This window comes from Protopterus annectens, chromosome 9.part0 (genome assembly GCF_019279795.1).
Source record: "Protopterus annectens isolate FY-2018-M chromosome 9.part0, PAN1.0, whole genome shotgun sequence".
Classification (NCBI taxonomy): Eukaryota; Metazoa; Chordata; order Ceratodontiformes; family Protopteridae; genus Protopterus; species Protopterus annectens.
The window spans coordinates 258,651,615-258,675,940 of record NC_056743.1 but is presented as its reverse complement, the minus strand read 5'-3'; the positions used below and the strand labels follow the sequence as shown (position 1 = coordinate 258,675,940).

The window sequence follows — 24,326 nt, the reverse complement described above, 5'->3', positions numbered from 1 at the left end:
CTAGGACAGCTGTTTAATCAAAGTCTTACCTCTGGATCATTACCCAGGAGTGGCGCACTGCAACTGTGGTACCACTTCACAAAGGCGGTGCCTCCACCGACCCTGGAAATTACCGGCCCATTAGCTTGACAAGCCTTATCTGCAAAGCCATGGAGAGGATCATAATGGACCTCATAAATAAAGACATAGGGAATTTGCAGACTTTGGATCCAACCCAGTTTGGCTTTGTCAAAGGCAGATCATGCCTTTTAAACTTGGTTGACTTTTATGAAACAGTCACCAAAGCCATTGATGAGGCAAAGGCAGTCCATACAGCCTACCTCGATCTGGCTAAGACCTTCGATACAATACCCCATTCGGGTATCATTGAAAAACTCATCAGCTTAAATGTCAACCCATACATCACAAGATGGGTTGCAAACTGGCTGAGTGACAGAACCCACAGGGTCAGAGCTGCTGGCGCCATGTCAGACTCAAAGCCTGTCACAAGTGGTGTACCACAGGGCTCAGTGCTGGGCCCACTTTTGTTTGGCATCTACTTTTCCAGTACAAGCAAACACAGGAGGGTTATGGCTGACAAAGTTTGCAGATGACTGCAAACTGGCCATAGTAGAAAACACATCTGACACAGATATCCTTCAGAAGGGTCTCACAGAAGCGGATAACTGGTGCCAGAGCCACGGCCTAAAGTTAAATGCCAAAAATGCATAGTCATACCCTTCGGGAAAAACAAGGTTACCCCTAGCTACCAAATAGGTGGCAATCCACTGAGCACAGAAGAAGTTATCAGGGACCTGGGGACCCAGGTTGATAGTAGTCTGTCATTCGACACCCATGTAGCTAAAGTAGTTAGGAAGACCTTCTACATTGCCCACCTTATCATGAAGGGATTCTCATCTAGATCAAGGGAGGTCATAGTCTCCCTTTACTCATCACTCATCAGACCAATGATTGAGTACAATGCCCCATTCGGAATGTATCTGACCCGACACTTGCAGCAGCTGGAGAGGCCACAAAGTTCCTCACCAAAAGGATAAAGGGTCTCAAAAATCTGTCCTATGCTGCCTGACTGAAAGAACTCCAGCTCTATTCAGTCGCTTACAGCTTGCTCAGAGGTGACCTTTGCCTAACATACAAGGCCATGTCAAACCCAGATTTGATGAATATGCTTCACCTCAAAAATCTAGATCCATCAGAGCCACAAGGCGGAGACTTAAACCTTGACACGGCTATTAATAGGACGTGCTGGAGGGATAGATTCATCACCCAAAGACTCCCTATGCTGTGGAACAAAATCCCGGTACATGTGAGGCAGAGCACCTCGCTGGCCTTGTTCAAGAGAAATCTTGACCAATGGATGGGAGATCGCAGATATACCCCAGGGATTACCTCAGTGTCACTGCTCGACAGAGGCACAGAAAATAATGGGTATAGTTCCCCATACTAAAGGGGTGGCGTAAGCCACAAAACGATGGGCTAGGCTTGTAAATGCCCTCGGGCAGATAGCCTAGTATGAACCTATGAACTTATGAACCTATGGTGTTGTCCATCCTTATCAATAGTTGACCTGGTTGCAGAAGGCCTTTAAAAGCTATAATAGCATTTATTACTGCTAGCATTTCTTTTTGATTGATGTGAAGGTGCTTTTCTTTTTGGGACCATTTGCCCTGAATGCACCGATCTGTCATGCGTGCCCTCCCCCCCAGGCGTAGTCCGAGGCGTCTGTTGTGATGACTCGATTTGCTTGAGGCTTGCTGAATGGGAGACCTGTGTTTGTTTAGCATGCTCGAGCCCACCACAGAAATTCCTTTTGAAGACATGGAATTAGTGGTATTATTGTTTTCAAACTGTGGCTGTGTTGAGACCATAGGTTTTACAGGTACCATTGAAGTTTCCTCATATGCAGCTTTGCACATGGGATTAGTAAGATGCAAGATGCCATGAATCCCAGAGCCTGGTGGATTTTCCTTGCAGTCAGCCTCGTGCAATTTGCTAGTGTTCTGAAGTATTGACTTAGCTGCCCCTGCTTCTCTGGCGTGAGGTAGGCCATCTGGGTGTTTGCGTCCAAGTTGGCACCCAGGAAAATTATTTTCCGAGAGGGTATTAGCCTTGATTTCTTTTTGTTGACTGTGTACCCCAGAGAATTCAACAACATTATTACATAAGCCAGATGTTTCAGAAGAATGTGCTTGCTGTCCGCTTGGATCAGGCAGTCGTCCAAATAGGGGTATATTTGCATCCCCTGAAGTCTGCAACTTGATTTCCAGTTGATGGTTCCTGTGGGAGGCGAAGAGATCTATGTCTGGCCTTCCCCATGCTTGGATTATCTTTGTAAACACCTGTGGATGCAGCTTCCATTCGTGTGGGTCTCTCATATTCCTGCTTAGATTGTCTGCCAGCGTGTTTTCCAAACCTGGCAAGTACTGTGCTTGAAGTTCGATTTGCCATTCCAGAGCCAAGTTCCAAAGTGTCATGGCTAGTCTGCACAGGGGATATGAATGTGTTCCTCCTTGTTTATGTACCACATCACTGTGGTGTTGTCTGTTTTAATCAATAATTGTCCTGGATGCAGGAGGTCCTTGAATGCTGTAATTGCATTTATTACTGCTAGCATTTATTTTTGATTGATGTGAAGGTGCTTTTCCTTTTGGGACCATTTGCCCTGAATGCACCTGCCTGTCATGTGCGCCCCCCAGGCGTAATCTGAGGCGTCTGTTGTGATGACTTGATTTGCTTGAGGCTTGCAGAATGGGAGACCTGTGTTTGTTTGACATGCTTGGGCCCACCATAGAAATTCCTTTTGCAAACATGGAATTATTGGTATTATTGTTTCCAAATTGTGGCTGTGTTGAGACCATAGGCTTTTTAGGTACCAGTGAAGTTCTCATATGCAACTTTGCACATGGGATTAAAAGAATGCAAGATGCCATGAAGCCCAGAGCCTGCAGGATTTTCCTTGCAGTAAGCCTGGTACAATTTGCTAGTGTTCTGAAGTACTGAGTTAGTTGCCCTTGTTTTTCTGGCGTAAGATAGGCCATCTGGGTGTTTGTGTCCAAGTTGGCACCCAGGAAAGTTATTTTCTGAGATGGTATTAGCCTGGATTTCTCTTTGTTGATTGTGTATCCCAGAGAATTCAGTAACCGTGTTGCATAAGCCAGATGTTTCAGAAGAGTGTGCTTGCTGTCCGCTTGGATCAGGCAGTCGTCTAAATAAGGGTAAATTTGTATCCCTTGAAGTCTGCAGTAGGCAATTACTGATGCCAGGCATTTCGTGAATACTCTGGGTGAAGTAGATAAGCCAAAGGGCAATGCAGAGAATTGATAGTGGATTGAACCTGCAAAAAATCTGAGGTATATTCTGCAGCTTTGTCTGATTGGGACATGCAGGTATGCCTCCTTGAGGTCCAATGTTACCAGCCAAAACTCCTTGCCCAGCATGGGAAGAAGCTGCTGTAATGTGAGCATCTTGAACTTTGGTACGAGTAGAAATGTATTTAGGATGGATAAGTCCAAAATGGGTCTCCAGTCGGTTCCTTTTCTTGGTACAAGGAAAAGTCTGGAATAAAAACCTTGGCCTTGTTCGTGAGTCGGAACCTCTTGAATGGCTTTCATGTCCATGAGTTTTGTAATTTGTATTTGTGCCTCTGCCCTTTGATTGTGTGGCAGGTTTGGCATGCCTCTCATTTTTGGAAGAGTGTGAAAACGAAATCTGTAGCCTCTGTTTATTATGTCCAGGATCCATTTGTCTCTTGTGATAATATGCCAATTTCCTGAAAATAGTGCCAGCTTTCCTCCCAAGGGAGCTGCCAGCTGAGATTTGCTTGGCATGAAAAGGGGGAAGTCATTAGGTTTGCTTTCTGTATTGTTGTGCACTGTCTTCGCCACCTCTTTGGGCTTGAGTTGGCCATTGCCTGCCTCTATATGACCCTTGAGATTGTCCTCTGCCCCTTGCTTTCTGTATTGTTGTGCACTGTCTTCGCCACCTCTTTGTGCTTGAGTTGGCCATTGCCTGCCTCTATATGACCCTTGAGATTGTCCTCTGCCCCTTGAGCGCCTGTATCTACCTCTTTGGGGTTTGTCTGTGGCTGGAAAGGACCAGTTTTTTGTAGGCCAATTTCTACTAAAACGAGGTGGCTGTACCTGTAGAAAAGCCTTGACAGTTTGCATAGATTTAGCTTTTTCTTCCATTTTGCGTAGTATCTCCTCAGCATTAGTACCAAATAGCACATCCTTTTGTAAAGGAGCATCTAGTAGTTTAGCTTTAACATGGTCAGGCAAGCTTTGTTCTCTAAGCCAGGCATGTCTACGAATGACTGCTCCTGTAGCAGCGGCTCTACTTGAGGCCTCTAAGGCATCATAACCACATTGTAAGGTGTGTTTACCCACTTGTTCTGCACTATGTATCATATCCTGCAATTCCTTCAAATCTGGTTGTTCAGGTTGAGATATTTTGTTTCTTAATTGAGATAAACTGCTGATATTTAAGCATATGGAACTGACAATTTAAGGCCTTCATGGCTAGGGTGGTCGAGGTGTTTTCCCCCACCTTTCTAAGGATCTAGATTCCCTTTCGGAAGGTAGTGGATTCTTGGCAGTAGAGGCCTTCATTCCCTTGGGGCCTTGAGAAATGGTCTCAGGGTCAGCATTATGGCTTTTGAAAAGAAATTGGTGAGAGTTAGGGACTCTAATACCTATCAGGTTTGACTGGTGCAGGAGGCAGGGAATCCGGATTGAGACAAGCCTCCGAGTAAACATCAAGTATGTCCAGGACAGGAGGAATAGCCAGAGGTCTGTGTTGAGGTAACAAAAGAAATTCCCTAAGCTTTTTCTTGGAATCAGAAAAGTCTTGGCCTTCCCAATGGAAGTGCTCCCTCAAGGTGTGCAAGGTTTCCCCAAAAGAAAAATCCTCTGGGGGAGATACAGAAGGAATGGACTGTTCTGCATCAGAATCTTCATAAGGGGAGTACGAGTGTTCCTCCACATCAGAATGTTCTGAGAAAATGGAGCCCTGTTCAGAAGAGGGAGAGTCTTCCTCCACTCTGGGTCTCTTGTCTGGAGGGGGTTGGGAACCCCTGATATAGGAAAGAAATCCTCAGCCATTTTAAGCATCTGCTTTTTAGGCATGGGGCCTGGGGATGGGCCCTGTACAACAGGCCTCTTGGGATGCATGGCTGATTTGGACCTAGTGAAGGCCTTAATGGAAAAGGAAGAAGAGGGTCTAAATACACCCTGGGTGGAAGTGGACCTGTCCACATTAGGATGCTCAACACTCACAGTGGTTTCGGTGGTTGTAGTCTGGGTTAGGGCCGAGGTACCAGCGGTCTCGGGTACAGAAGACACCGCCAATGAAGTGTCGTCGGTAGTCAGGGACTGCATAGGCGTCTCGCTGAGAACCGGACCACGTGCAGCCGGTTTTGGCGTGGTGTCGGTGGAGACCGCAGACCTCGTGTGTCGGTCCTTGTCCTTTCGTTTTTTGGACAAAACGGTAGTCGGAGTATCCTACGACATTTTATAATCAAAGGCTTTACCAAAATAATGTTGGGTGAACTCTGCCCGACGCTTAATAGTGCATTTATTGAAAGTAGCGCAAGAGAGACAGCCCGAGACGTCGTGGTCTGGGCCTAAACAAGGTATGCAGAGGGAATGGAAATCCTTATGCGGTATTTGCTTCCCACAAGAAATACAATTGTTAACTTTGTCTGACATCGGTCTGAGGCAAGAAAAGTTTCCCCAACGGGGTACTTAGCTTTAAAGAAGATTTCGGTTTCCAATTTTTCGTAAATTCAGGAGCTGGCTGACCGACACTTGCGAACTGCTTCTGCTTCGGGCACCGCGCGGCAAAAAAGACTGGAGAACATGGCGTCGGCTGTTACTTATATACCCCTGTCGCACTGACGTCAGGGAAGAAGGCGACAACAACCGACGCCGGACCAAGACTTTGGAATTCAGCAGACTGAGGACCCGCCTGATGGCAGAGAGCCCATATGTGATTACTGCAGCTGTATGCACGATGAACATCTGTGTTTCTCTGATATACCCCTTCAAATTGGGTAATCCCAGTCTACCTTGTTCTACTGGAAGAATAAGCTTATCCCACTTAACTCTTTCAGTCTTCCCCTCCCAAATAAAATCCTTCAGCTCTATTAATTGCTACCCACAACTTCACCTCTAGTTGATAAAACTATACCTGACCTGTATATAAAACTAAAGGGACTAAAACAAGTTTAACTTCTTGTATCTTACTATCGATATCCATGTAACAGTGCTTCCATTTTCTTTCTGTATTATCCTTTGTTTCGTCTCTTAACACATATCCTTAACTGCCACACTGGAATCATTTGATTTATACTCCTAAATAAATCATTTTATCATGTACCCATAAATATGGACATTGCTGAACCAATTCATGTGTGAGCACATAATTTACCACTATTACGTTTGTTTTAGCTTCATTAATTTTGTATCATGAAAATACTTGAAACTCTCTCAAAATGTGCCACAACACTGTAATGTCCCTTTCTGGTTTTGTCAGTTATAAAAGAAGATAATCTGCAAATAGACAGCTTTTCTTGATTACCATACCAATTATATCACTGAATTTCTGAGTCCCTTATTTTCTTTGCCAATGGTTTTAAATATAATGCAAATAAACGGGATAAAGAACATCCCTGCCTGGTTCTTCTGCTCAAGCAGAAATTATCAGAGAGGACCCCACCCACTTTAAATTTAGCCTCCGATACCTCATATATCTTCCTAACCAACCTTATAATTTTATCAGGGAACGCAAATCCTACCATTGCTCTGCTCATAAGATCCCAGCTTACTTTATCAAATGCTTTCTCTGCATCAAGACCCAGTGGTATTTTCTTGCATTCAGCTTCCTTCTGGATCATCAGTGTCCTGTTAATGTTGTCGAAATGATTGCCTCCCCTCCACAAAACCACACTGATCCAAATCTATCAATTTTGGCATTGCTTTTGCCATTTTCTGGCCATCATAGACCAACACTTTATAATCATGGTTTACTATTAAAATGGGCCTGTGTGACACTAAATCTAATAAAACTTGCTCTCTTTAGGTATTACAGCTACTACAGATTTCTTCCAGGATGTTGGTACTTCTCCTCCTCTTCAAATACTGTTAAACAAAACCTTCCAGATTTTTCACTTTCCCTCCTAGCTTCCAAACTTCCACAGAATACCATCTATTCCTAGGGACTTTCCTGTAAGCTTGCTTATCCATAATCATTTTTATCTCATCTCCTCCTATCCTGTTAGTAATTGAGCCTCCTCTACCACTAATCTTGGCATATTTAATTCTTCCATAAACAATTCCATTTATACCTTTTCTTGATTTTCATATTTCTTTCCTTTGCAAAGACCGACAACATTTCCATAATACTTCGAATACTTTTACAGGATCTCTCGTTTTCTTCCTTGTTATAGAATCCCTAACTTTGTTGACAGCCCTTTCTACTTTCTGTTACCAGAGTCATTGTGCTAAAAGTTTTTGTGTTCTAAAGTTATCATCAAAAAACAGTTGCTCAAAAGCAATCTTTCTGAACTCAAGCACATTACCGAGTTAATCCCTTATTTTCCGTTTCACATTTTGCAGTTGCTCCTCCACTTGTTCTGCGAGATTCCCTCTATTTTGAAATACTTCAAATTTGTCAGTCCCTGTAAATAATTTTTGTTACTCCTTAACCATATCTCCCTTTCTTTTATTTCCACCCTATTTTTAAACTCCACTTTAACTTTATCCCACTCACTAGCTATATTTTCAGAAGAAATTTCTATCTTCTCTAATAGCTCCTGAATAATTTCTACTACCCATTCCTTAAATTATTCTCTTTTCAAAAGATAGGTGGGAAAGCGCCAGTATCTCGTTTTCATTTCATTACCCTGTCTTTTTAGCACATGATCTGAAATAGTTATTGGGTACGTATCAAGACCTTTAATTAAATGCATATACTACTACTATGAAATGTAAATTCCGTCTAGCCTACCCCAGTTTTTCTATCTTGGGGAATATGTAAATTCACTTCAAACTTCTAGTACTGAAATCCCATCTTCCATGGCAAATATTTCATAAATGTATTTAAAAATCTACTCTTCTTTATTACATTTTCCTTTCTGGGCCACCCAGACACATCTTCACTGTTGTAAATCAAATTCCCGTCCCCACCTATAACTAATATTCCTTGCTGAAAGCTGATTATTTCTCCCAGACATTTCTTAAACTCCACTGCAGCAGTTTTAGGTGGAATGTAAATACATGCCAGTGTAATACGCCTCCCTTGCCAGTAGCCCCTTAACACTACAAACATGCCATTACCTTTTTTATCTTCTATCACTAGTGGAGCTCCTCTTGCAATTAATACAAGTACTCCTCTTTTCCTTTGTCCCAGGTATTCCGCTGAATAGTCATCCTAAAAATCCTGTTAACTACCTACGCTCATTTTATATATGGCACATTACGTTATTCATTTGTTCATTCCAGGAATGGGAGATGCTCTCATATTGTATATTAGCTGCTGAAACTTTTTCTACCTTTCACTTGAAACCTATTTATGTTTTGTCACTCTTAATTTCTACTGCATCCATTGTGTTATTGTATGCTTTTATTTTGTAATTGTATAGAGTTTTTCTCCCCAGGACTCAGCTGAAAATGGATATTTTTTTGTCCAGTCAGACTATCCTGGCTAACAAATGTTAAATAAATAAATAAAATAAATAAACAACAGGATAGGAGGAGAAGAGATTAAAAATCGTGATGTATAACCAATTGACAGTAAAGTCCCCAAGAACAGATGGTATTCCTGTGGAAGTTAGGAGAATAAAGATCTGGAAGGTGTTTGACAATACCCTAAGAGAAGTACCACCATTCTGGAAGAAAGCAGTGGTAGCTGTAATAGCTAAAGAGGGTAAGGATCCATCAGATTCAGGTTCATACAGGCCCATTTCAATACTAAACCACAATTCTAAAGTGTTCATGTCTATAATGGCTATAATAATGGGAAAAGTAATGCCAAAATGGATTGATATAGATTAATTTGGTTTTGTGGAGGGCAGGCAAACATTTATCAACATTAGCAGAACACTGATGATCCAGAGGGAAGCAGAATGCAAGAAAATACCATTGTTGTTAGGGGGTCTTGATGCGGAGAAAGCATTTGACAGAGTAAGCTGAGATTTCATGAGCAGGGCAATGGAAGCATTTGCATTTCCTGAAAAATTTATAAGGTTAATTAGGAGAATATATGCCAGATCGGAGACGGAGAAGTGGGTGAGGTCCTCTCTGATAATTTCTGCTTGAGCAGAGGAACCAGGCAGAGGTGTCCTCTTTCCCCACTTTCCCCTTTATCATTTGCATTATATTTAGAACCACTGGCAAAGAAAATAAGGGACTCAGAACTTCAAGGATATAATTGGTATGGTAGTCAAAAAAGCTGGCTTCATTTGCAGATGACATTTTGTACCTGACAAAACCAGAAGACGACATTACAGTGTTGTGGAACATTTTGAGACAGTTTCAGATCTTTTACAGGCTATAAAATTAATTAAGCTAAAACAATGGCAATAGCGGTAAATTATGTACCCAGACATGAACTGGTTCAGGAATACCCATATTTATGAGGACATGATAAAATTAAATAGTCAGGAGTATGGATTAAATCGATCTAGGACGTTTGCTCAACTGAGCAAACGTCCGAATCCATAAAACCCGAACACACTTTAACGAAAGCGCTTTTATTGAAAAAGCACTTTCGTTAAAGCGTGTGACAAAATTAAAAAAAAACACTACATTTACGTTTTAGAAAGCCCCCCTGCACCCCCCATGTAGGGGGCTGTGCCCCCCACACCCCCCCTACTTTAATATTTTCCCTCCGAGACCACATTATAGTGGGGAAAAGGGAAATTTCCATTACCTGCACTGTAGTACAGCCTCGGCAACAGTCATACTTACGTGAAAGAGCTTATTCGGTGAAAAGCACTTTCGCGCAAGTATGCCTGGCCATTTGGATTTCGGTTGTTTGCTCAGTCGAGCAAATGTCCTAGATCCAGATTAAATATTATTATACTATGGCAGCTAAAGATATGTGGGAAGAGACTAAACAAAAGAAAATTAAAAACTGAGAAAATGGAAGCTTTGTTATATGATTATGGATACAAGCAGTTAAAATTATTTTAGTCCCTTTAGTCTTGTACACAGGTCAGGCATATTTTTATCAACCAGAGGACAAGTTGTGGGTAGCAATTAATAAAGAGCTGAAAGACTATCTGGGAGGGGAAGATGGCAAGATTCAAGTGGGATAAGATGATTCTTTCAGTTTAACAGGGCAGATTGGGATTACCCTATTTGAAGGGGTATTTCAGAGCTACACAGTTAAGACTCAATTTTCTTCTTGTGCTATCTATATTTCAAAGTGGAAAGGGATGATGATGAAACACAGGGGAAGCTCAAGAAAGGAGAGACTGGGATTTTGGATGTGGGTCTTTAAGAATAACAATAATCGTGCAGAATATTATATCCATAAAGTAGCAGAAAGTATTCTAAGAACTAAACCAACATGGGAATGGAGAAAGGAGATTCTACTGATAGAGATGACTGCAATTAGGGATACAGACAACAGGCAAGAGGGGGCCTGAATTTATTGGAGAAAACTGGCAAAGAAACCAAGGTATTAGGAACAAATAACTAGAGAGGGAAAGATGATAGAATGGGAAGACACAAAGAATTTATTTGGACTGCAGATTAGAGATTGCCTTCCCTATCAGGGATTGATATCAGAGTAAAGGCAGAGAGAAAGAAATTTGGGGTTGTAAACAAAAGACAAGCACTGACAGAGTTTTAACAGAACCTATAACAGAAGCTGCCATTAAAGAGTAATTAGTAGAGCATATAAAATATTGCATGATAAGTACAAGAATCAGAGAAGGTTAGAAAGGATTGGGAAGAGGCTGGATAAGCAATTCACAAAGAATCAATGGAAGGATATATGCATGTCGCCCAAATATGCAACAAAATCTACAAGATTTAGGAATTTTGCCTGGAAATGTTTACACACGGGAATTTTTCCTCAAGCAGACAGTAAATGTTGGAGGTGTGAAGGGGAAGAAAAAGGTAATTGGGAACATATTTTCCGGGAACGTGGTGAGTTGGTGGACTTTAGGGATTCCCTGCAGGATGCACTGTTGGAGACGCTGGGTAGGCAGATTGGTCTGACAAGGGAAATTATTTTTCTGGGCTATGATACAGAATCGGAATTGCCTAGACATGGTAAGGCCTTGCTGTGTCTAATAATGGTGGCTGCCAAAAAAGCAATTACTAGAAAATGGAAATCAAAATCTAAACCAACTATACTAGAAGTAGGAATATAGTAACAGATAAAACAACCAGAACTGAGTTTTTTAGAAAAGGGTAGGAGCAAACTACATAGGATAAATGTGAATTGTGGGAGCAAAACATACAAGGGAGGAATGAGGCCTAAAAAGCAGTAGGACTTAAGTGAGCTATGTAATGTTTGAGTGAGAAAGACTGGACAGATTTTAAGTGATGTATAATGTCTGCAACTGGGAATGTGTCAGTATGGTTTGTGATGTAAAATGACTGAGACTAGGATTGTGTTGGTGTAATTTCTTTTCATTTATATAACTGTATAATTGCATATGTAGTAAGTGATAGTTTAGTGAAGATGTTTCTTTAAAAAAAAAAAAAAAAAGGCAGGAATTGAATAATTTATATAATATTGCTTAGGCTATATGATATATAGCAATATATGTGAAGTATAATGTTTATGTTAATATAGTTTGATTACTTTTATGTAATTGCAAATTTGCTTATGTCACAAGTGAAACTTGTGTCATTCTGCTGGGATTTTTTTCTGAACTGTCCAGCATTTTAGGCATACCCCCACAATGATTAATTATGCCTTATTCTTCAACTTTCTGCCATTCTGGACAGTGCAAATAGCATTTCACTACAGTGGAGTTGGGTCAATATACAAAGCAGCAAGTATTTATTTGGTTTAGGCCTCATCAGGTCACTGGTGCCAAAGAAAGCCTGAGAAACAGCAAAACTGAATGGGAAAAGCTGAACTCTGTGGTCATACTAAGATGCATGCTTTTAAGCAGGAAATATAAACGTAATAAAATAGCCATCAAAACGCCCAAACAACTTTTTAGTGAGCAGAGACTGATGAAGTACCTTTAAGGGAACAAAAGTTGTAAAAGCATTTTGTGTTTTTAAAGCTTAGTAAAAAAATTCTTATGGTATTTTTGACAGCTGTTCTATCATGTTTTTGTGATAAACCACAAATTTCTTGATTCTGTACAGCTTTATTTTTTTACTACACATTACTGTGCGTTGACTGCAAACCCATCTGTATCTCTCTCGAGAATTTTTTTTTCTTCTGCTCAGTTATCAGCACTAGTCAGCCAATAGTAGACAGGTACTGTTTTTTTATACAGTCAGTTATTTAATGACCAATAATAACTTTGTGAGCAGAGTAAAAAGCAAGACATGTGGATGTTGTTGCTGTGCTTCCTGGGAGAAACACATAGAATATTTGAGATGATTACTAGGCTGCTTTCTGTTTTTCCAAAAAGCACTCCATGTTTTAAACTCCATACTGCACTTACAGTAGCTACCAAAAACAAACGCATGACACAGCAGGACTGCAGTCAAAAATCCAAATTTCAGCAAATTTTATTTTGCACTTTTTATTCGGTTCGAACTCTGCTCGACCTTTCTTCTTATTTATGCCAGAGTAATAACTCCTACTTAGTACCTGCAGTCCTGAGGCTAAGGAGACCGTATGAGACCTTGCTTTTTTCTAGAGATTACTATATGGCAAATTTAGGTGCCTTTCCAGCTGCTACTGAATAATATGGGATTTTTTTTATGGACCACACTGTAGCCCTTCATGACAAACTTCACTGGATCAATCATAAACCATTCCTTTCTTCAAATAATTCTTAACTGCAGAGGCCTGTATTTATCCAAGATAAGCTTAACGTTACATTGGGTCACTAAAGAAAAATCATAATGCAATTTTTTTTAATTACCCTAAAGTTCATCAAGCTGGTTTTGAAGGGATGCTCTTCAAACTACAACATTTAAGAAGTCATACTAAAATCTCGTCTGCAGTTAAAATGAAATGAATGCCACATACTTCTGCTGAGCTGGACAAATTTAAAGTTAATTCCTACCTTTAACAGACTGTACATTCTGGATGGATTAAAAATAATTAATTCCCATCTTTAAGAGACAATACGTTGGAAATACTTTGTGTTTTAAACTGATTTTGGCACTATGAAAGCAGACCTTAGCACATAAAGGGTTTTAATATCTCTCCTTTCTTACTGGAAAAGGTCCTGAACGGTACTGCTAAGATACTTGTTGCAATAGTTCCACATAGTTGTAATGTACTGTACTAGTTGTAAGACACTGTACTAACTCATTACTGCATTTCCACTTTTGCAACTAATACTCCAGTGTTGTTACCGAACACAGTTGTCAGTCTACTGCTAGCCATGTCTGGAGGGTTAAGTTATGTCACTTGCTTTGACTGCCATCAACTACTACACAGGAACTGTTTTATCATCTTCTGCCCACTATCTTCATTACATATGCTAAAATAAATACATCTATTAAATAACGACAGCCACTTAAGTGTAAAGGACAGTGTGAACCTCATTTTGACAAATTAGTCATATGCTGTTAATGGTTTCCATTCACCTTCTGGAGTAAATCTTACATAAATTGATCACTGCTTCTCAGAGATGGTGTGAACTTGAAAGAGAATAATACAGTAAGGGGATGCAAGAAGGGTTGTCTCTTTCCTTTAGTTTCATGTGCTGTCATTATAAGTGGCATGACAGAGTACAAGTATGCGTTGTTTATATCACAAGTACTCAAGTAAGAAGTTCTGTGCAGTCAGAGAATAAGTTTTGTGTTTAGATGTGTCTGGTTTCTAGGTATTTTAGTGGAGCATATTCAACTTGCGCATGCAATTGAAGTAAACTTGCCCAAAGTAGCTCTGTTATACAAAGTAGCTCTGTTATACATTCTGCAGAGGAAGGCAACTGCTTTAAGACTGTTTAAGATATGCATTAGTGTAAGACCATTTATTTGTTACTATTACTTTATTTTACATTTGTTAACTGGAGGTGGCTGACTGAGCCGAAAAGGCCCTTTTTCAGCAGAAGCCCAGGGAGAAAAGCTCCACAAAGAAAAATTGCAGATACATTTAGTTAGACATGATCAGTATACTCACAAATTACAAAAGACATGTTTTTACAGTGGTATGCAGCACATCAACAGTTACAGTGGAGAGAACAAACAAAAAAATATTAATTTAAAAATAAAGGTAATTAATAGATTTGTGGTGTACAGCTGGAATTTGGAACATAGGTAGAATACATACATAGTACACAGGTACATTACATACACTGTAGATTAGCCAGTGTTTGTAAGAGTGAAAACTATTATCAACTATTTTATGTAAAACTATAAGCAAGGTCAAAGCTGACCATGCCACAGCACAGCCAGTGCAGGATCATGGTCAAATGGGGCCTTAAGCAGGGGAATTGATCAGGGTCCTCACCCCCACCACTCTGCAGCCATTCTGGTGTCCAATTACTCACCCCCCCCCCAACTGCCATAAACACTGCTCAAAACTGTCAGCATACAAACGATTTTCTTTTTTACTTCTAAAATGAAGGTAGAGATATGGATTTACATTTAAAACTTTTAATTTAATTATCCTTTGCTGACCAGGCTAGTAACATCTTTTCAGGGGAGATCCTTGGTGGTATTTATATTACTAAGTGAAATTTGGCCAGGGTATTGAGGGAACTTCCCCCTACTCCTTTTGATAGCTCTTGTGAATGTGAAAGATCTCACAGCACCCACCATTAACACAGACAGATGAGGCATCACTTTAACATCTCATCCAAAGAGCAACACACACAAGAGTGAAACACTCCCACCCAAATAGGCAACAATCTACAAAAAAGTATCCTCATTGTCACAGGCAAAAAGAAAATGCTAAGGAGTATTAACATTGTTTGTACAATGAACAAGCATGACTGTCAACTGCACCTCATTATGAGGCATGTCCCTCATTCCAATCCCCAGCTGTTGCACACAGAAAGGGTTCGGCTCACATTCATTAAGAATTTCTTAATATCCACAGTAAATAAAATTGAATCATATTAATTCATCAAAAGACCTTTGTTGTGAATATGAAAAAAAGTCATTAACTAAACTGTAAGCTTCCTAGTTGAAGTTGTTAGTAAATGTTTATTAAGCACTGCTTTCTGGAGAAGGAAAGTTGAGAGCTTCATAAACAAGGGCCAGTATTATACAAACAGCTAATTTACTTATCGCATTTTTCTAATTGGGAAAGACCATTTCCAGCAGACAGCAGAGTCAAAAGCTTTATTAGTAATATACACTATTAATATCTGTAAGTGGTATTAAATACAAAGACTACACAAGAACTTGGCACACGAGTCAAGCAATTCAAATTAATCTATGGCATCACACATTTTTTTACATGTTAAGGCGCACTGCATATTTAAATAGTATGGGAATAGCTTACCTGGGGAGCAGGCAAGCAGTTGCAAACTTTAACTAGCAATATCCATTACTACATGGCTTAAGAGATTTTTACCAAGTGAAAGAAGTATACAAACAAATCACACTATGCAAAAAATAAGTTAAGAGTGAATGCTACTAATGAGCGCAATTACCAAACTCAAAAATACTAACCTGATCCACTGTCTTGCAACAGTCCACAAGGACACCAACTGGTTGAGTGTCTTGCAACGATTCCTTCAGTTCTCTCAGTTCAATATCTCTAGTAGAAAGGCCATCTTCCTAGGTAGGCATTAAAACGAGAACAAATTTATTTTAGTATAATACTAGGTAATCATACAGCACAATAGTTCTGTAGCAACACAGCAACTGGCTGGAATGATGAAAAACTTTCCTCTTCTACATTTGCTACTTTATACCTTGTTGTGGGTTTCATCAGAGCAAGGAGTAAAATTAAGAAAAGACTCAAGAATAGGTGCCACACACCAGTGCTGTCTCCAGGGCCGGCCTCAGCTGAAATGGCGCCCTAGGCGAAGTAGTGCTCTGGTGCCCCTTAAGCCCCACCCACGCCATTCTGAAAGAACACCCCTATTTGAGCCACGCCCACAGGTAGGCCACTCCCACAAAAGCCACTCCAGTCATTTCTTTCAATTTTTTTAAATGCTTGAAAAATCAGTGAATGCTTTGTCATAGTGTAACAAAGGGAGCAAGCCTTACACACCAGCACATCACTGACCAGCATGTACAACAGACACTGGGCACTGACTGACCGTAATCAAATATGTAGCATAAACGTAGTGTTACAATGCACTAGATCGACAGCAATCTGTTCTGTCACAGAGAATAAGGGACAGCAAAGAGGTTTACTAATGGAGGCGCACAACAGTTTTTTAGAGTTTGGATATGTATGTTCACCTTTTACATATGCCGATAGCTGTCCATTACCTCTACCAAACTTAGCAGCATATCTGGTTAGTTTGGAACACCACTTCAATAACCAATGCAATGGCATTCCGGCAGAAAGGCAATCCATGGAAATTGCTTTACTAAGAATAAGTGACAAAAAGTACAGTTTTGTACTTACCATAAATGTAGATGTTTGAGTGCTAATACAGCTGCAGTCATAACAGATGGGTTTTCCTGCCATCAGGCGGGTCCTCGGTCGGACGAATTCCAAAGCCTAGGTCTGGCGTCGGTTGTCGTCGCTTCTTCCCTGACGTCAGTGCGACAGGGGTATAAAAGAACCAGCCGACACCATTTTCTTCAGTTTTTCTTGCCCCAGATGTCAGGTGCCCCCAGAAGGAAGGCAATACATAAATTTATGTAATAATGCAATGCAATATAATCAAAAAACAGTAGTTGCAAGCAAATACACCATAAATGAATACCCCAATCAGGTTATATGAGGAGGTGTTAGCCATTAGGCCTGTCCCAAGAGGGGAAGGAGGGAGGGAAACCTGGACTGCAGCTGTATTAGCACTCGAAAATCTACATTTATGGTAGGTACAAAACTGTACTATGTTCATCGTGCATACAGTTGCAGTCATAACAGATGGGTAGAATCCCAAAGCTAAAAAAGGGGTGGTAGGCACTAGATGGAACTAGGAGGAGCCAGGATGCCCTGCAAGACTGCATTGGCAAAGCCTGCTCTAGATTTGGAGTATAATGGTAGGTGATAGTGCTTGGAGAAGGTATGTACAGAACTCCAAGTGGCTGCTTCCAAAATATCTTTGGTAGGAACCCCCCTGAGGAAAGCTGCAGAGGTAGCTGTGGCCCTTGTGGAGTGAGATCTGATGCCTGCAGGTACAGTTTTACCATGAAAAGAGTAACAAAAGCGTATGCAGTGGGCTATCCATTTTGAGATTGTCTGTTTGGAAATTGGCTTCCCTTGAGCTCCTGTAGCATAGGACACAAAGAGTTGCTCTGATTTTCTGAAAGGCTTTGTTCTGTCCAAATAATAATGCAGCTGTCTGTGGATGTCCAAGGAATGTAGTAATCTCTCCCCTTTGTTTTGAGGATTAGGATAAAAGGTAGGTAAGTGGATAGCCTGATTCAAAGCTACCCTGGATACTACCTTTAGCATAAAGGACGGATTGGTTCGTAAGGAAACTCTGTCCTGATGGAAATGATGAAAGGCTGCACAGCCATGAGGGCTTGTAGTTCCGATACCCTGCGAGCTGAGGTGATAGCCAGAAGGAAGGCTGTTTTCCAGGACAAATCTTGCAGTTCTGTTGAAGCAGCTGGCTCAAAAGGAGGCAAGGTCAGTTTTTCTAGAATGAAATTGAGGTCCCACGCAGGTACTGGTTGTTTCCTTGGGGGGTTTATATTCTTAGCCCCTCTGAAGAACTGTCTTAAGAGGGGGTGAGAGAATGAAGGAGGATCAGTGTTGTATTCTGCAGAAATGGCTGAGGCATGGATTTTGATGGAGGAGAATGAAAGTCCACTGCTTAGCATCTCAGCTAGATACTGTAATATTTGAGGTAAATTCAGTATTCCAGGATTCTGACCCTTTTTCTCATTCCAGGCACAAAACCGTTTCCATTTTGCGGAGTAAGCTTTTCTAGTAGAAGGCCTTCTGGCGTCCAAAATGACATCCTGCACCTCCTTGGAGAGTAGGGTCTGTTGTGAAGTTAAGGAATCTTCCATGCGGCCAGATTGAGTGTTTTCAGCTGACTGTGAAGAGTTTTGAAGTTGTGCTGAGTCAGTAGAAGACGCATTAGAGGTAGGATCCATGGTGGGGAATGCGTCAGGCTCCCCAGGAGTGGGTGCCAGTGTTGTCTTGGCCAGTCTGGAGCAATGAGAATCATCTTTGGTCTGTCTGCTCTGGTTTTTAATAGAACTTTGGGCAGCAGAGGAAGAGGTGGAAAGGCATAAACTGTCATTGTTGTCCAACTGAAAGAGAGTGCGTCCACTCTCCAGGCCTGTGGATGGAAGGTCCTTGAGCAGAATTTTGCCAATTGGTGATTTCTGTGGGAGGCAAAGAGATCTATGTCTGGCCTTCCCCATGCTTGAATTATCTTTGTAAAAACGTGAGGATGCAACTTCCATTCGTGTGGATCTGTCATATTTCTGCTTAGGTTGTCTGCCAGCATGTTTTCCTTGCCTGGCAAGTACTGTGCTTGAAGTTAGATTTGTAATTCCAGAGCCATGTTCCAAAGAGACATGGCCAGCCTGCATAGGGGGTATGAATGGGTTCCTCCCTGTTTGTTTATGTACCACATTACTGTGGTGTTGTCTGTCCTTATCAATAGCTGACCTGGATGCAGTAGGTTTTTAAAAGCTATAATAGCATTTATTACTGCTAGCATTTCCTTTTGATTGATGTGTAGGTGCTTTTCTTTTTGGGACCATTTGCCCTGAATGCACCGATCTGTCATGTGCGCCCCCCCCCCCCCAGGCATAGTCCGAGGCGTCTGTTGTGATGACTTGATTTGCTTGAGGTTTGCAGAATGGGAGACCTGTGTTTCTTTGGCATGCTTGAGCCCACCACAAAAATTCCTTTTGAAGACATGGAATCAGTGGTATTATTGTTTCCAAACTGTGGCTGTGTTGAGACCATAGGTTTTTCAGGTACCATTGAAGTTTCCTCATATGCAGCACTGCACATGGGATTAGTAGGATGCAAGATGCCATGAATCCCAGAGCCTGCAGGATTTTCCTTGCAGTCAGCCTGGTAAAAGTTGCTAGTTTTCTCAAGTATTGAGTTAGTTGCCCCTGTTTCTCTGGCGTGAGGTAGGCCCATCTGGGTGTTTGTGTCCAAGTTAGCACCCAGGAAAATTATTGTTTGAGAGGGTATTAGCCTTGATTTCTTTTTGCTGACTGTGTATCCCAGAGAATTCAACAACATTATTACAAAAGCCAGATGTTTCAGAAGTATGTGCTTGCTGTCCGCTTGGATCAGGCAGTCGTCCAAATAAGGGTATATTTGTATCCCTTGAAGTCTGCAGTAGGCAATTACTGATGCCAGGTATTTCGTGAACACTCTGGGCGCAGTAGATAAGCCAAAGGGCAATGCAGAGAATTGATAATGTGTTGAACCTGCAAGAAATCTGAGGTATCTTCTGCAATCTTGTCTGATTGGGACATGCAGGTATGCCTCCTTGAGGTCCAATGTTACCAGCCAAGACTCCTTGCCCAGCATGGGAAGAAGCTGCTGTAATGTGAGCATCTTGAATTCTGGCACGAGTAAAAATGTGTTTAGGATGGATAGGTCCAAAATAGGTCTCCAATCTTTTCCCTTCCTTGGTACCAGGAATAGTCTGGAATAAAAACCTTGGCCCTGTTCTTGTGCAGGTACCTCTTGAATAGCTTTCATGTCCATGAGATCTGAAATTTGTTTTTGTGCCTCTGCCCTATGATTGTGTGGCAGGTTTGGCATGCCTCTCATTTTTGGAAGGGTGTGAAAGTGGAATCTGTAGCCTCTGTCTATAATGTCCAGGATCCATTTGTCTTTTGTGACAATATGCCAATTTTTCGAAAATAATGCCAGTTTTCCGCCTAAAGGTGCTGCCATTTGAGCCTTGCTTGGCATGCAAAGGGGAAAGTCATTGGGTCTGCTTTCTGAATGGCTGTGAACTATCCTCACCACCTCTTTGTGTAGGTGCTTGCCATTGTCTGCCTCTAAACGATCCTTGAGATTGCCCTCTGCCCCTCGGGTGCCTGTATCTACCTCTTTGGGGTCTGTCCGTGGCTGGAAAGGACCAATGTTTGGAAGGCCAATTTCTACTGAAACGTGGAGGTTGTACCTGTAGGAAATCTTTCACTGTTTGCATTGATTTTGCCTTTTCCTCCATTTTCTTTAATACCTCCTCAGCTTGAACACCAAACAATACATCTTTTTGCAGAGGGGCATCTAGTAATTTAGCTTTGACATGATCTGGTAAGGTTTGCTCTTTGTGCCAGGCATGTCTACGTATGACTGATCCTGTAACAGCAGCTCTACATGAGGCCTCTAAAGCATCAAAACCACATTGCAAGGTATGTTTACCCACTTGTTCTGCACTATGTATCAAATCCTGCAACTCCTTCAAGTCTGGTTGTTCAGGTTGTGACATTTTGCTTCTCAACTGTGATAACAGAAACTGTTGGTACTTTAACATATGGAACTGACAGTTTAATGCCCTCATGGTTAAGGTGGCCGAGGTCGAGGTGTATACCTTTTTCCCCCACCTTTCTAAAGCTCTGGAATCTCTCTCCGAAGGTAATGGATTTTTAGCAGTGGAGGCCTTAATTCCCTTGGGGCCCTGTGAGATAGTTTCTGGGTCAGCCGCATGGCTTTTGTATAGGAATTGGTGTGAGTCAGGAACCCAGTAATACCTGTCAGGCTTGACTGGGGCTGGAGGTAGAGAGTCTGTGTTAAGGCAGGCCTCCGAATACACATCATCTAGAATGTCTAAGACAGGAGGTATAGCCAGAGGCCTGTGCTGAGGGAGCAAGAGAAAATCCCTAAGCCTTTTCTTGGAGTCTGAGTACTCTTGGCCTTCCCAGTGGAAGTGTTCCCTCAAGGTATGCAAGGTTTCCCCAAAAGAGTAATCCTCAGGGGGGGAGACAGAGGGAATGGACTCCTCTGCATCAGAATCTTCAAAAGGGGAGTATGAATGTTCCTGGTCTTCAGAATGTTCTGAAATAATGGAGGCCTGGTCCGAAGAGGGGGATTCTTCCTCCACTCTGGGCCTTTTGTCCAGGGAAGGTTGAGAACCCCTGATAAGAGTAATCAAATCCTCAGCCATTTTGAGCATCTGCTTTTTAGGCATGGGGCCTTGAGAAGGGCCCTGTGGAGCTTGTCTTTTAGTATGCATGGCTACTTTAGACTTAGTGAAAGCCTTGATGGAAAAAGAAGAGGAAGGCCTGAAGACACCTTGAGAGGTGGCAGACCTGTCTAAACTCTGAGTTTCACCGCCAAGAGTGGCTTCGGTATCTGTAGTCGGGGTGTGGGCCGAAGAGCCTGCGACCTCGGGCACAGTAGACACTGCCAATGAAGTGTCGTCGGTAGTCAGGGGCTGCGTAGGCGCCTCACTGAGAACCGGACCACCTACAGTCGGCTTTGGCGTGGTGTCGGTAGAAGTCGCGGACCTCGTAGGTCGGTCCTTATCTTTGCGTCTTTTACTCAAAACTGGAGTCGGAGTATTCGACATAATGTAATTAAATTTTTTTCCCAAAATAGTGTTGGGCGAACTCCGCCCGACGCTTAATAGTGCGTCTGTTGAATGTAGCACAAAAACGACAGGCCGAGACGTCGTGGTCTGGGCCTAAGCAAGGAATGCAGAGGGATTGAAAATCCTTATGGGGTATTTGCTTCCCACATGAAATGCAATTATTAATTTTGTCTGACATCGGTCTGAGGCAAGAAAAGTTTCCCCAACGGGGTACTTAGCTTTCAAGAAGACTTCGGTTGAAAAATATTCATAATCTCAGGAGCTGGCCGACCGGCACTTGCGAACTGCTTCTGCTTTGGGCACCGCGCGGCAAGAAAGACTGAAGAAAATGGCGTCAGCTGGTTCTTTTATACCCCTGTCGCACTGACGTCAGGGAAGAAGTGACGACAACCGACGCCAGACCTAGACTTTGGAATTTGGCCGACCGAGGACCCGCCTGACGGCAGGAAAACCCATCTGTTATGACTGCAGCTGTATGCACGATGAACATCCCTCCATAGCTGTCAAATGTACCTGCCAATGTGGAACTAAGTGGCAAAGGTGGAACACTTCCTTGCAGCATACTGACCAGTGTGATTAAAATATATTTCTTTATACTTAGGACTCAGCCCTATTTATCATGTATCTCAGTTACAATTTGACGTAAGATTACCTTTTAACTTGTGCCACTGGTAGGGCAATTCTTAACTACCACATTGGCTCAAGTACTGTATCATGCAACACAATGAAATGTAACAGCTATACTGGTTTAAGCCATGCAATCAGATTTACAAAATTTAAAAACTGACTTAGTGCCTCCAGTGCTTGTTAAGTATACATAATGTTAATAAATAATTCAACTTCAGTTCCTTTGCCCCAAAAGTATATATGTGGAGGCAAGCGCTATATTCAACTACAATCTAAAAACCAGGGAGCCAGCCCCCCTATTCTTAAAATAGAACCAAAATCGCCACATGGCTATTCTTGCATAATATAACTGAGTGCCCAGTTAAGCCACACGGGAGTAGGAAATGGCAAACATATGATTACAATTCTCAGTTATCACACAACCCAAAATTAAAACTAAAAATGGAAAGCTATTTTAACAGCAGGGAATATCACACTATAGACAAATATAAAACAGCTATAATTGCTACCAAAGTACAATATAATTGTCACATAGACTATGACATCAATGGTACAAACTGATACAACAGTAATATAATGGAAGGTAACGCAACAGAAAATGCTACGTGTTATAACAATGGGCTATTATTTAACAGGTTTAAATCAGTTGGGCATAAAAAATAAATGTGTGGTGCACGCATGCCATTATCACTCCAGACCTACTTATTTGATTATTCCAAAGACAGACTGTGGCACTTCATTATAATGCATAACTAGATAATGTCTATCATGCTTAGCTTTCATTTGTATGACATAAGTAGTTACCAAAGTACATAAACACTGTTCTTGCTAATATGCGTCACTGCATCAGAAAGAAAGCTGTTGCATTGCACATGATTTATAAGCTGACTTCACAGCGTAGCAGTGAAAGGAATGGTGATGACTTCATGAAACAGCCCACTATATAACATTTATTTCTAGACCAAAACTAGCAAGAAAAAGAATGGTAATGACTTCTTGAAACCAAACACCCACTACACAACAGGTATTTGTAAACCACTGCCTTTTTAGAAGTTTCTACATCATTATGCAACTGCTGCAATTATAACAGACAGGAAAGGAAAACTTAGCATTTCTTTCCATCAAAGATTTTCTCCAACATTCATACACTGGCCAAAAGTCTTAGAGCAAGAAATCTTGACAAAGCCGTAAAAAGAGGGACAAAGGCCCCCAAAAACAGGGCAATGTTTAAATATTGCTGTTACAAACTTAGAAAGCTGATAAAGTAACAGGTTTTACATTAACATGAATTTTCTAAAGGATATGAATTCTGAAACTCAAATGTCTAGCATTTCCTAACTTCAGTCTTTAATGATTTACCAATAATTTGCCAAAAAAACACAATTTGATGAAAAAAGGACATAAAAAGAGGCACAAATCTGGATATTCTTTGGAAATCTATACACACCAGATACAGGCAGACTACAAATTGGCAATAGTGTGATGCAGTCACTAAAGGCACTGTGGGATTGGTCTCCTTGTTACATTGCTACTTAATTTGGCCAGTTTAAACTATGCCCACCAAAACTCAGTCACACCTCTTCCACTTCAGTACAATTACACTACTGAGAATGCAAGCTGGCAATATTCAATGACAATGACAAGGGCTAGTAGTATTTGCTTACAAACAAACTAGTTTTGCAACAAACCTGCATTTTACCTATACATGCAATACAGCAACCAACACAAAAATGCCATGTTGTGCATCCGTTCTGAACAGACTGCTTGGATTCAGCCTCTCTAAATCTTTTTGCAAATTCAATCACTCCAGATGCGTTACACTTACAGCCGGAGACAAATAGTCAAACATTCTCACCACCCTAACAAAGTGCTTAGCAACCTCCCCGTCCTCCTGGTTCATAGCAGCTTATACTCAGAGCCAGAGATAAATAAATGGTAAAAA

At 41.4% G+C, this 24,326-nt stretch overlaps 1 protein-coding gene across 1 annotated transcript in view; it reads right to left on the bottom strand.

Moving 5' to 3' along the window:
• Nucleotides 1-24,326, bottom strand: part of NAT10 (N-acetyltransferase 10) — a 1,889,152-nt gene that overhangs the window by 1,350,339 nt on the left and 514,487 nt on the right. The window contains exon 8 of the mRNA XM_044082846.1: nucleotides 15,777-15,884. Within this exon, the coding sequence (XP_043938781.1) occupies nucleotides 15,777-15,884 (108 nt within the window). The remainder of the gene's footprint in view (nucleotides 1-15,776; nucleotides 15,885-24,326) is intronic.